This window comes from Engystomops pustulosus, chromosome 6, assembly GCF_040894005.1.
Source record: "Engystomops pustulosus chromosome 6, aEngPut4.maternal, whole genome shotgun sequence".
NCBI classification, from domain to species: Eukaryota; Metazoa; Chordata; class Amphibia; order Anura; family Leptodactylidae; genus Engystomops; species Engystomops pustulosus.
The window spans coordinates 144,091,747-144,106,009 of record NC_092416.1 but is presented as its reverse complement, the minus strand read 5'-3'; the positions used below and the strand labels follow the sequence as shown (position 1 = coordinate 144,106,009).

Here is a 14,263-nt window from a genome sequence, read left to right as displayed (position 1 = left end):
ACATTATGCTCAGCTTCTCCTGCCCTATAACATGCTGTCCGCAGATAGGACATTATGTACAATCTGCTCAGCTCATTCTGCTCTATGGCATGTTGCCTGCAGATAGGACACTATGTACAATCTTCTTGGCTTCTGCTGACCTATAACATTCTGCCCTAGATAGGACATTATGTACAATCTTCTCGGCTCCTGCTGACCTATAACATTCTGCCGCAGATAGGAAATTTTGTACAATTTGCTCAGCTCCTCCTGCTGTATAACATGCTACCTGCAGATCGGAAACTATGTACAGTCTTCTCAGCTTCTGCTGACCTATAACATTCTGCTGCAGATAGGACACTGTGTACAATCTTCTCAGCTCCTCCTGCTGTATAACATGCTGTCCGCATATAGGACATTATGTACAATCTGCTCAGCTCATTCTGCTCTATGGCATGTTGCCTGCAGATAGGATACTATGTACAATTTTCTCAGCTTCTGCTGACCTATAACATTCTGCCACAGATAGGACATTTTGTACAATTTGCTCAGCTCCTCCTGCTGTATAACATGCTACCTGCAGATCGGAAACTATGTACAATCTTCTCAGCTTCTGCTGACCTATAACATTCTGCTGCAGATAGGACACTGTGTACAATCTTCTCAGCTCCTCCTGCTGTATAACATGCTGTCCGCATATAGGACATTATGTACAATCTTCTCAGCTCATTCTGCTCTATGGCATGTTGCCTGCAGATAGGATACTATGTACAATCTTCTCAGCTTCTGCTGACCTATAACATTCTGCTGCAGATTGTACACAGAGTCCTATCTTCTCGGCTCCTGCTGACCTATAACATTCTGCCGCAGATAGGACATTTTGTACAATTTGCTCCTCATAATCTATAATGTGCTGCCTGCCGATAGGATACTATGTACAATCTTCTCAGCTCCTCCTGCTCTATAATATGCTGAATTTTCATGATGACAGATTTAACATCTATGCCTTTGCAAGGAACCTGTATTAGAAAAAAAAAGATTTAAAACTAGAAACTACAGAAAGATAAAAGGAGATTTCCTTTTTTTCTTTTTTTAATCGTGTCATTGTCCGACATTTTAACAACCACTGATCTAAAGAGCTGGGAGTGCACAAGTTTTCACTATCTACCAGCACTGAGCATTTGGTAGCTGTAACATATGTGTGAGGTAATTCAGGCGAACATTGAAACAGCACTTTTAATGGATAGTATTAGCTTCTGAAAATATAGGAAAACTGTCCTTTACTGATTTTTATATTTATTGCACCCAAGGTTATAACATTGTTTTCCATCTTTTCTTCAAAGAATATTTTTAAAGAAACTATTGTTGATTTGATCTAGTATAAAACAAAAAAACACTACTTACCTCTTCTGTCCCCTGGTGGTCCGGCCCTTCAGCTCTGCCGCCACAGTCTCTTTTCTGACAGCTGCCGAAGCTGCTGATGATCTGTGCCCACAGAAGGAGCCATCATGTCAGTAGAAACCGTGTCATACAGTGTCTCACTGCTCAGACACTTATTGGCTAGGGTTGTCACATGTCGGCAGTCAGTAAACAACGACCAGGGAGCTGCGGCACTGGATTTTAGGAGGCCAGAAGAGGAGTGTTATCTTTTAACATTTGATAAATTTGTTTTTTTATTTTTCAAAAGATGAATAACTCTTTAAGGGAAATTTATGAATGATAAATAAGGAACACTTACTGATAGATCCAGGCACTGTGATTGTTATCCAAGGCCTCCTTACTTCAACTTTTAAAATTATGCTAATGCATCTGAAGAGTTCAAAGGCTGTTACACTGTTTCACCCACCACCCTTTCTCCCTCAGCACTTCTCCGCTCCCTCTTTCTGTTGTAAACTCACACCACGAAGGGGGAGGGTGAGACCGTGTAACAGCTCGTGAAGACAGAGCATGGAAGGGCTAAGGCAAAGGCCCACTGGCTCATTATCATCATTTTTAAAGTTGATTTTAGATGGAAGTAGGTCATAAATAACAAATATAGGAAGATTGCCACAGTCCTGTATGAGTAAGTGTCCTTATCATGCTTGATTTTGATGGTAGATTTCAAAGAAGATGAACTTAACAATCTGTGGCACAAAATGCAGAAGCAGATTCATATAGCCAGCAGTTTGCTTCAGCAGCCATTAAAGGGGTATCCTGGTTAGAAGTTTGACACCAATTTCCAGCAGTACAATATATGGCACTGGTACACACTGCTTGGTGCCATGCTGAGCTGTTTCCATACACTTTAAATGGAGTGGTGGGTTACCCGTTCTACAGGGTAGGTTCACACGGTGTTTTCTCTAGTTGTCTGATGCCGTTTTCTGCCACAAAAAAAAAAACAAATCTTCCATTTCAATCTTTGCATATGGCTAAACGGCAAGTAAACCAATACGGATTGCCTGCATGTAGCCAACTGAAGCAGGTTGAGTGGAAAATCTGACACTGAAACTGCAGCGCAATAGGACGGGACGCAGATAAAATATCCTTCTGTGTCTGCTTCCTATTAGCATACAGGTTATTGTTTTGCTGTACATTTATCACCCATTTATTGAATAGGTGACAAATGCTTCTCCTTAGAAAACCTCTTTAAGTAATAGTTGTCATCCAACTACATGACTAATTTTTAGCAAGCTACTATAAATGTTTAGTAAGCTACATATAAGGAACGGCATGCTTTAATAGCTGCCAACCTACTGGTGATGAGTGAGTGGCACATGGCTCGGGACCCCCTTCCCCTGGATCATAAGATCGGCTAGGTGCTTGATCAGCTATGTAACTCCCATATATATAGGGGGAGATTTATCATACACCGGCTCACCATTAGTGCCAACGTCCCACCCGATACATCAAAGGCTTGGGCCACTTGATGTATCTGGCGGGTGAAGCAGCCTTCAGCAAATCTACGTCAGAAAACTGGCGTATAAGCAGTGATAAATCTCCCCCATAGAGTGTGCCCTTCACTCCCCCATTCTGCTGGACGACTTATAGTGACTAGAGAACATGGGACCCTGTTCTTGTGATTGGGATACACTTCTACTTACTTGCACTTACAGCAATGACATATGATGTTATTGTATTCAGGAGTTATGTGAATGCTTTTTTTTATTTTCTGGCTATGAACACAACAGTTGGTTCTGAGCACATTTTGGAAGTGACTGGTAAAGAACAGGGCGCAATATACAGTAACTGCTAAAATATATTATGGTTTTCTAATAAAGAATTAAAGTCGCAATTTGTTTCTGGCTTTTTACAAAAAGAAAAAATTCGAAAAAAAAAATAAGAAACTTTGCCGTTTTTATAGCACCTGTGGAAAGATTTCATGGGATTCCTTGTTATACTTGTAAATATTTTCAATGTGTCTTTTTGTCCATTTCTGCAGGAATGAGATACAAGACTGTTTTCTCTTAATTGTTTGAATAAAATGTCTGTTACTTTCATATTGTTGTCTTTTCATAACTGTTCCATTGCTACGGTTATTAATCGGAACGTACCAGTAAGAAACAATACACTATGATCCTTGGACCTAGCTTACCCAGGAGACGGTGTGTCATTATTCGTAGGAGTATACATTAGAAACGCCACCTTAGGGGTCACATGAGAGAGGAGAGACAAGATACGGGGGCACATTTACTTACCCGTCCCGTTGCGATCCCTGAGGTGCATTGTCCGATGAGGATTCGGAGCTGCCGAGATTCACTGAGATCGTGCGCCCAATTTCCCGTTCAGGTCCACCAGAGTTCACCATCTTCTTCACGGTGCATGTAAGTGCTTGGCTTGTGACACAATTTTGAATGTTAACTCCCACACTTAGTCCGAATCAGTTGGATTGTACGACGGCCACGTCCCTGATTTATGTCACATGAAAGTTGGCGCGATTGCACCAAAATCTGATTGCGTGCGCCAAAAAACCCCAGTTAAATGCGTCACAAAACAGAAAAAGTTGGGAAACCCGACATGCGGTCCGCAGAGCCTTAGTAAATGTGCCCCACTATGTTTATCACTACTAAAGAGTTTACTCTTTCCATTTTTATTGGCTATAACTTAACTTGCACCTATTTAGAAACTGAGCCAATTTGAACATGACAAATAAATTCAATACATTTTATTTAGGTATATACAAAATATAACTAGTGAAAAAGACAATCTACAGGTACACATGGGAGTGGTGGTGGAAAAACCATCACATCAGAATTTCACATTTTCCATGGGAACATCGTACAGGGACCAGGGGCAAGGGTGTCTCATGCATCATTCAAAAAATATATATTGATAGGCTGTCAAGAAACATTTAAATCTTTATGCTTATGATTTTAATTATAACACACAGTAAAATATGATAGAAATCATGACTTAAAGTTCCAAATGCAATAATATTAGATAATCTACCACAAAATATCCAAGTATATACAAAGTGCTAACAGAAAAATTTATTGCATCCCTCCTTCATGTGGCCATATTCTACCACAGTTTATAAGCACATCGCTTACGCTTAGTGTCTTATCCACCCTGAGTGCAACACGAACAAGGAACTTCCCAATGCACGTTTCGGCGCTAGCCTTCATCTTGGGAAATGAGTATACATTAGACCTGCACTTTTTCAGAAGGGGGAGGTTTGGTCCCTCTGTGATATGTAATGTAAGGGAAGGGTTACGTAGTGTGTCGTGTAGTGTTATGATAAGACTTTAACCAAATGTCCATATAATGGAGCTGCCGTTGATGCCTAACTGGCTTTCATGTGCTTGAGCTACTCGGACTTCTGAATGTCTAGTTATAGTCAACCTTGGGGTACAATCAGCTGACTGCCCCACCAACCAAACATACACTCACCGGCCACTTTATTAGGTACACCATGCTAGTAACGGGTTGGACCCCCTTTTGCCTTCAGAACTGCCTCAATTCTTCGTGGCATAGATTCAACAAGGTGCTGGAAGCTCCTCAGAGATTTTGGTCCATATTGACATGATGGCATCACACAGTTGCCGCAGATTTGTCGGCTGCACATCCATGATGCGAATCTCCCGTTCCACCACATCCCAAAGATGCTCTATTGGATTGAGATCTGGTGACTGTGGAGGCCATTTGAGTACAGTGACCTCATTGTCATGTTCAAGAAACCAGTCTGAGATGATTCCAGCTTTATGACATGGCGCATTATCCTGCTGAAAGTAGCCATCAGATGTTGGGTACATTGTGGTCATAAAGGGATGGACATGGTCAGCAACAATACTCAGGTAGGCTGTGGCGTTGCAACGATGCTCAATTGGTACCAAGGGGCCCAAAGAGTGCCAAGAAAATATTCCCCACACCATGACACCACCACCACCAGCCCGAACCATTGATACAAGGCAGGATGGATCCTTGCTTTCATGTTGTTGACGCCAAATTCTGACCCTACCATCCGAATGTCGCAGCAGAAATCGAGACTCATCAGAGCAGGCAACATTTTTACAATCTTCTACTGTCCAATTTCGATGAGCTTGTGCAAATTGTAGCCTCAGTTTCCTGTTCTTAGCTGAAAGGAGTGGCACCCGGTGTGGTCTTCTGCTGCTGTAGCCCATCTGCCTCAAAGTTCGACGTACTGTGCGTTCAGAGATGCCCTTCTGCCTACCTTGGTTGTAACGGGTGGCGATTTGAGTCACTGTTGCCTTTCTATCAGCTCGAACCAGTCTGCCCATTCTCCTCTGACCTCTGGCATCAACAAGGCATGTCCGCCCACAGAACTGCCGCTCACTGGATGTTTTTTCTTTTTCGGACCATTCTCTGTAAACCCTAGAGATGGTTGTGCGTGAAAATCCCAGTAGATCAGCAGTTTCTGAAATACTCAGACCAGCCCTTCTGGCACCAACAACCATGCCACGTTCAAAGGCCTCAAATCACCTTTCTTCCCCATACTGATGCTCGGTTTGAACTGCAGGAGATTGTCTTGACCATGTCTACATGCCTAAATGCACTGAGTTGCCGCCATGTGATTGGCTGATTAGAAATTAAGTGTACGAGCAGTTGGACAGGTGTACCTAATAAAGTGGCCGGTGAGTGTACATCCTCCTTTTCTTCTGATAGTTGTATAGTTTTAATTTGGGGAGTCTAACTAACTGGTTTCTGGCTTCATTTATGAGCCACTACCCGACTCTCCCCACGTCACAGTGTGTTTGCGGTCTACGACTCCGTACCATAACACTCTGATATCTGTCTAAGTCCTTTATCTTTTCAACACCTATCCCTCACTGCCTGTGTTAAAAACCTAACATTTGTCCCCCAGTGTTAGCCAGTCTGACACGGAACATAAAAGAACACTCCAGGACCTGAAGGGAGGAGCAGGACTCATTCATTGCTAGAACTTAGAGAGTCCTGCTCCTCCCTTCAGGTCCTGCACAAAGTATACAATACAATAAATCGGCTGTGACAATGATGACCGCCCGCTCCCGTCAGTGAGCCCATGGCTCACTTAACCCCGCCCTTAGCGGACCACCACGCCCCCTTTAACCCGATACAATCAGGTTAAAAGTGGAGTGGTGTAGGGTGATTGATATTTAATAGAGAGCCGTTCAGGAGCCAGAAGAGCCGGAGCCTAATGAGCCAGCTCGCTAAGAAGAGCCGGAATTCCCATTACAAGCTTGCATCTTCCAGGGGGATCACTTAGTTAGGTTTTCTTTCACACTACCGTTCCTTCTTTCCGTTCCTTCCCTATGTCGAAAAAGTAAAGAATAAAGGTTTAACTGAGGTTTTAACAGATTTTTAACCTATCACATTAACATTAATGTAAATTTTATGTCATCCCGCTCCAAGTTTCAGTAGACCCCTGGGCAGTAAAATCTTGTGGCAGCATTAAAAATTCAGAAATTAATTAATATACAGCTTCTCCAAGAAATAACCTTTTATCGCAGAGCTGCTAACAATGTATGAAGAGGGCTCACAGTGTGAGTCCTTATCATACACAGAAGTGGGGTTTGCTGTATATTACCCACCGCTAATACCAATGTCCACGATCATTAACCCCCTCAATTGCCGCTTGTGGCATAAAAAGGAAATCTATAATCACTTACATGCTGGTGTGTGCCCCCTTGACAAAATCCGCTCTTCTTTTAGTATCTTATGCCCTTGTATTTACAAAAAAAGGCTTTAGAATTATGCAAATTAGCCTGAGGGGATCTGGGTTACATTAACATCTATAGGTACAGGAGGCTCATTTGTATAATTTTTAAAGCCTTTTTTTTTTTTTTTTTTAAATAGGGGCATAAAAAGCTAAAAGAATAGCGTATCCTACTAGAGGGGCCTCACACCTGTATGTCAGTGTACTTGGTTTACAATCCTTGACTCTAATGGTAGATTTCCTGTGCTGTCATTGGGGAGCGGCTTTGTAAGACCCAAGGCTGTATGGCTTCTGCAGATTCTGTACAATATGCCAGTGACACATTGTAATACTTCCTATATACAGGCAGTCCCGGGTTATGTACAAGATAGGTTCTGTAGGTTTGTTTTTATGTTGAATTTGTATGTAAGTCGAAACTGTATATTTTATCATTGTAACCCCAGCCAAAATCTTTTTGGTCACTGTGACAAATGGATTTTAATGTTGGGTTGTCATAAGAATAAATAAAATGATGCTGCTCACCCCCGCCCCTCTACTTAGCGGTGCATGGTGTCGTATTACGGGAAAAGATAGCACATGTCCTATCTTCTCCCAGGGTACGGAACAATGCCACATGTATGCGGCACCGTACCCCGCCGCGCGCCCATTGCCAGCCAATGGGGGACATATATATATGGCGGCCGTATATACGCCCCTCAATGGCCGTGTGAATGTGTTAAGGTAAACCTGCTGATAGATCAAATCCTGTCATTTCTACTTGTTCTATTTTCCTAAAATCATTGTAACAGAGACTTCATTATAAGATGGCGCCGGCATCGTGATCATAACGAAAACAATTAAAGCTAAAGAATGTCAACAAGACTTCAATCCTGACGTCAATAAGCAACAGCAAGGAAGTTCTCCAATCAAGAGACGACACGAGCTGGGAATTCTCCGCCCCTTCTGCTTCTTCCATAATTTCTATATAGTTATGTGAGACCAAATAAAGTTCTAGCAGTGCAGATTTGCCATGGCCATGATCACATGAGTGAGATTTAAATCAGCAAATGTGTCTGAATTAATTTCTTATGATGTGCACACATGCTTATTGATTAGAAACACGCAGCCAACGCACACTAAAAGAGGATGTCTTGAATCCTACCCTAACAAATGTAACCTTAAAAATAATATACATACATATTTGTACACATGTTTATACATTTACACACTTTCATATACACACATTTCTATACTTGTACACACATACATGTATACACTTATACCCACACATTTATGTACACACAGCACAAGTACATACAGCATATTCACACATACAGAATATGCAGACATGCTGCATATACATACAAATAAAACATATATACATACGTACAGTATATACAGCATATACACACACACAGCACATACACTCACACACCATATTCATACAGTCACAAAGAGCGCACACCATACACAGACAGCATATACAATCACACAGCACATTCATACACTCACACAGCACATATATACACACAGCACATTCATACACTCACAGGGCACCCGCACACCATACACAAACAGCACATACACTCACACAGCACATACATAGAGAGACTTACAGTTGGCTGTCGCATTCGGTGGGAGGAGCAGAGGATCGGGTGAAGCAGAGGATCGGGCGGGCGCTCCGGAATCCCTGCCTTTTGCCGAATGGGGCATCCAGGAGTCTGTCGGCTCTGTCGTCCATGGGGGGAGGGGGCAGGGGGAGAGCAAAGAGCTGGGGAAAGGGCGGCCAGCTTTGTCAGCGGGCAGGAGGTAGAAAAGAGTGGCCGGCTGTGCCGCTGGGCTGTGGGGGAGGAGGCCGGCTTTGTTATTGAGAAGGAGGGAGGGTTGGCTGGCTGTGCTGGCAGTAGGAAGGACAGCTTGGCGGGTGCATGGTCTGGGTGGGTAGGTCGGCTGCGGATGGGATGGGCGGGCGGCAACAGATGACATTGTCAGACGCAGATGGAATGGGCCGGCTGCGGATAGGATGGGCAGGGCGGGTGGTCGAGAAGGCTTGCCCCTGTGCCTGCTGCGACCGCGATCATAAGGCCACTGGACACCTTTGATAACTGTTACAGCTGATATTGTAGCCTAAGGCAAAAGTAAAGTAAATTACCAACATCCAGAGGTCCGTTTGTAACTAGGGGTCGTCTGTAAGTCGGGTGTTCTTAAGTAGGGGACTGCCTGTACTGCAATACAGTAAGTAGCATTGCAGTATACCGTCGTAATAAAATTACATAAAAAATGTTTAAAATAATAAAAAGTGATCAAAAGGTCGCACAGTGCTCAAAATGGTAGTAATGAAAACGTCAGGCTCACCTCGCAAAATATTACACTGCACACAGCTCCGTACATTGAAGTATGAAAATTAGAAGTCAAAAGATTGATTAGATTGTGAGCCCCATTGGGAACAGTGTCCGATTTGGCAAACTCTGTGCAGCGCTGCGTTTTCTGTGTGTGCTTTATAAATAAAGGAATTATTATTATTCTTAAAGATGGAAAATGATTTTTTTTTGTACACATTGTTTTAAATTTTGAACATGTATTAAAACACAAAAAACCTATATAAATTTCAATGGAATAATAAATAACGTCACTGAGAAGTAAAATTGTCACACAGATAATAAGCCTTCACACAGCTCTGTACAGGGAGAAATGAAAACATTATAGATTTTTGAAGGTGGGGAGCAAAAATTAACTAAAAACCGCTCAAGGGGTTAATATACAGCTGTTCCATGAACTAATATGCAGCTGCTCAAACTTTTATTGTAACAGTCAGGCTCCATTAATTAAATGTATACAGCCCAAGAATGAACTAAATACACATAAGGCACCTTATAGTGGCCAGTAGTTTCATAGTTTATACGGTTGAAAAAAGACACTTGTCCATCAAGTTCAACCAAGGAAGGGAAGGGATTGGATAAGTAGAAAAATAATAAACACTAACTTACCTTAACCATGCCAGTCCGGGGCTCCGTCCAACTCTCTTCTGCCACAATCTTCAGAGCGGGGTCTACTGTGCGGCTACAGGGACCATGGTGGCTTGAAGTCATCATACTGCCCAGAGTCTTGCACATCGTAAAGAGACGCTCTCTGAGGCCGCGTTCACAGGATGCGTCATGTTTTTTGGTGCTTTTTTGACGCATTCCAAAAGCTTCAGCCTTGATCACATGCTGAGGTTACATTGCGTTTTAGCAGATGCAAGGGAAATGCAATGTAACCTCAGCACGTGAAGCCTTTGGAATGCGTCAAAAACACATTAAAAAACGTGACGCAACGCATCCTGTAAACGCGTCCTGAGGATCCGCTTGTGGCGCCACCCCATCACCTGCGCCAGCACTGTGAGGGTGTCTCTGAATGACATTGGCGACACAAGTATGACAATGTAATTGAGTTTTATAATTTGGCCAACGTGTGCCGTAGGCCCTTCTAGGGGATCTGGCCCTTGCCAGGGTAAGTCGGGCGCTAGTGTGTTATCCATGTGTTTTTTATACAGAAAAAAATGACGGAGACTGCACTACTTTTCCTCCAGTTTGAAAAAAATGCATGGATAACGGATCCACACCAAACTGACCATAACGGATGACATAAAATGTACATGATGTCAAGGTGATTTTTAACTGATACGTTCAACTTCCGTTTTTAACTGAGGTAAGGAACAATAGTGTGAATTCAGCCTTAGTATTGAAAAAGATCCGATTGAAGTCAAAAGGAGACTGTGCGAGCACAGAAGCTTTCACGAAGAAACGTGAATTATGGGAAGAAACGGAACCAAGTAGTTGGGGAAGTGTTTCCGGAGGAGACAGATATCGGCTGGAACCAAATACAATGAGGTCACTACAGGGGCTGAAAGTCATAGTGTCGCGGGTGAGTGTGAAAAGGATCTGGTGTGTGGTGGCCGCGGAGGGATATGATACAAGGACACCTTGCGGTGGTGCAGATCTTTGTGCAGCAGTAAAGCTCCTCCGTCGTAGTCCTTCACCGCTGCTGGTATATATCACAGCGCTACTCCTGTGCCCTCTATCGGCCAAGGATAAGTATTACAGTATATCTCGTTGTACAGCACTTTGCGGTAGAGTAATCATGTTTTATACCAGATTCACATACATTAGTGAAATATTTCGTTCTACGTTTTTATTTAGTGTTGCTTAGGGCTGGGGCTAGGGGTAACCCTCATGTAGTTTTCCCTGTTGCCCCCATGACAATGGATTACGAAAATCAGTCTGTTGTACCCCACATGAACAGATCAGCTGCTCATATGTGCGCCCCGCTATTCATCTCTATGAGAGATAGAGAAATGAATAAGATATAATAGACCCCCGTTCTCGAGATCAGTATGGGTCCTAACACCGAGACACACACCGATCAGCTAGTTAGCCCCTTGTGTTGTGACTGGACAAGCCCTTTAAGGGCTGTATGGCAAGAATTGGTAAAGACGGGCAGAACTGTGGCCCTGCTATGAAGGCAGCAGAATTTTTTTTCTTCTTGTATCATATCCATTATCATGTATTATTATTTATTTATAGGGCACCATTAATTATATGGTTCTGTACAATCAGTAATGGCTTCACATACATTACATTAAGACAAGAACAAATGCCAGTACAAAATACAAAACTACTGAGTTCAGGAAACAAGTGGAAGGAGGTCCCTGCCCGTGAGGACTCACAATCTATATGGCTGTTGCGTTCAGAGAGATATGAAAGTCACAAGTAATAGACAGCTTTTTAAATTGAATTTTAAAGCACATCTACCACCATGATGAAAATTGTAAATCAAGCATACAGACATACTGGTGTGTGTCCCCTCTGGTAGGATCTGCTCTTTTTTTTAGCTACATGTGCCCTGGTTTTTAAGAAAAAAAAAGGCTTTACAAATGAGCCTGAGGGGCTCCATTAACACATATGGAGCTTGGAGCTCCTCAGACTAATTTACATAATTTTAAAAGCCTTAAAAAATAAAAAGAGCATAAGAAATATGTACCGGTATGTCAGTGTGGTTGGTTTACAATCCTTCATCCTGGTGATATATGTTCTTTAATACTCCAGCCATACTGTGCCACAAACACTGATGCATTTAACACTTTTACTGTTCACAGGCTTTAAGCACGGCACCGTCAACTCCTGTCATCGCAACAAAACATCCTTTTAAAGTGGACCTGAAAGCTGGCAAACTATACCCATGGTGTAGCTGCGGACACAGCAAGAAACAGGTGGGTGGTGTGAATTATCACCAATACCCTGCACCCAGTATTCTTGTTTATATGTGTGTGTGTGTGTATATATATATGACATTGAGCAGAAAGGGATTTCAGGGAACACTGACTAAACCTAAACCCTTCCATTTTCCGTTTGCATTAAGATTATGGAGTGCAGAGGGGTGGCCATGGGTTTCAGAGGCCTAGAAATGGCTTATACAGATGTCTATTGGGGTAAGCCAAGGAAGTAACCCAATAAAGAAGTCTTGTATTGTACATACAACTTTTTATGTTGATAGACAATTTTACTCTTGAAATGCTGACATGGAAAAACAGAATTAATCCATATTAATCCACATACAGAATGACAAAAACTTGTACACTTTCTTCCAGAAAAAACTGTTGGTATTGTAGCTCAGCTTTCTTGAAATGAATGGAAATGAGATGCAATACCACACAATAACATATAGACTGGTGTGGCGCTGTTTGTATCAATCAAGGGGACTCCCCATTGAATAAATGGTGCAAAGGACTCTCATGGCGGAGGGTAAAGGAGTGATGGCAAGTTTTAAAGAGGACCTGTCACCCCTGAAAAATACCCCACCAAATATGCACTGACAGCGGCTGCAGAGGGGCTTATTCACAGCGCCGGTTTGCATCGCATTGCACAGAGCCAGCGGCAATTGCGCCATATATGCCCCGCTACCGGATATTCTTACAGATCCCCGACTGACAGGGGCATGAAGGGGGTGTGTCGGACACCCCATTCATGAATACGGCCGACGATCCAACCTCTTATTTGGTAAGCGGTCGGAATTGATTAAATCAAAGTTTGCACAAAAATTGAATAAATATAAAGGGGCTGGGGAGAGGATTAGCGGGAACATATTTAGTGGGGCTATTTTTGGGGGGGTGACAGGTCCGCTTAAGCTAGTTAGGGAGAGGAGGATGATGTTACACTTCACACTGCCACCACAGAAGCAGCAGCTAGTATAGAGGCATATCCAATAAATTGCTGGTTTTCAAGCAGTACCAGATCGCCATCTATGTGTGTTACTTCTCAGAGTGTTTAAAATGACGTGTGAGACACAAAGATACATGTGCTTCTATTCTTTCTCCAGCCTTTTTGCGATGGTTCACACAAGAAGGCAGCCCCCGGGCTTTCCCCAGTGCGCTTCACCCCAACAGAAGATAAGGAAGCCTGGCTCTGTGGCTGCAAGCAAACCAAAAAAGCGCCATACTGTGATGGGACGCACAAGCAGAGCTACGTGCAGAATTATACACTAGAAACAAATCAATGAATCATGGCCTGCAGTCTGTGCATTCATTTAGCTTGGATCTGATTGTGCCAATCTACTGCACCTATATAAGTGTAGAGTCGGCCATCTGTGCCGCCGGTGTTTTCCGTTAAACAGTAACTGACTATGGCTTGTAGATTTGGTTTACCTGCTAAACCATGAGGCAAGTAACCAACAAAAATGTGAACAGTGTTTAATAGTAAACCCCCAGCAGCACAGATCCCGCTCTATGTGTGCGTCTCCACACTAAATTCAGCTATAATTCTATGTGATTAATAGGCGAATCTGTATGTCACAGCTGATGTTGGTAGTGTGAGCCTGTCTCTTTGGTAGTGTTGGTGATCACCTGCCATATTCATATCATTCTTGGTCATCCTCCCCTAAGAATAACAACACATAATATGGATTTAAGATCGTTGTTAATAAACTTTATTATTTGCATTTAACGTTGTGTGACTCCATTGATATTGGACATGTAGGAAACAAAGATAGGATGGCCACTCTTATGCCCATATAACATATCTGGACTCCAGGACAGAGCGACACCAGCCGATCAATTGATCATACATCACCTGCAATAATCTCAGACTTGCACCTTGTGCTGCCAATTGACTGCTATTTTATTATATGGACATAAGATTTATC

At 42.7% G+C, this 14,263-nt stretch overlaps 1 protein-coding gene across 1 annotated transcript; it reads left to right on the top strand.

The window, feature by feature from the left end:
* The first annotated feature begins 10,848 nt into the window (after positions 1 to 10,848).
* CISD3 (CDGSH iron sulfur domain 3) lies at positions 10,849 to 14,059 on the top strand. The gene is made up of 3 exons (XM_072111565.1): positions 10,849 to 10,990; positions 12,222 to 12,335; positions 13,442 to 14,059. The coding sequence occupies exons 1-3, from the start codon at positions 10,952 to 10,954 to the stop codon at positions 13,619 to 13,621; spliced, it is 333 nt and encodes a 110-aa protein (XP_071967666.1). The 5' UTR covers positions 10,849 to 10,951; the 3' UTR covers positions 13,622 to 14,059.
* The last annotated feature ends 204 nt before the right edge of the window (positions 14,060 to 14,263 follow it).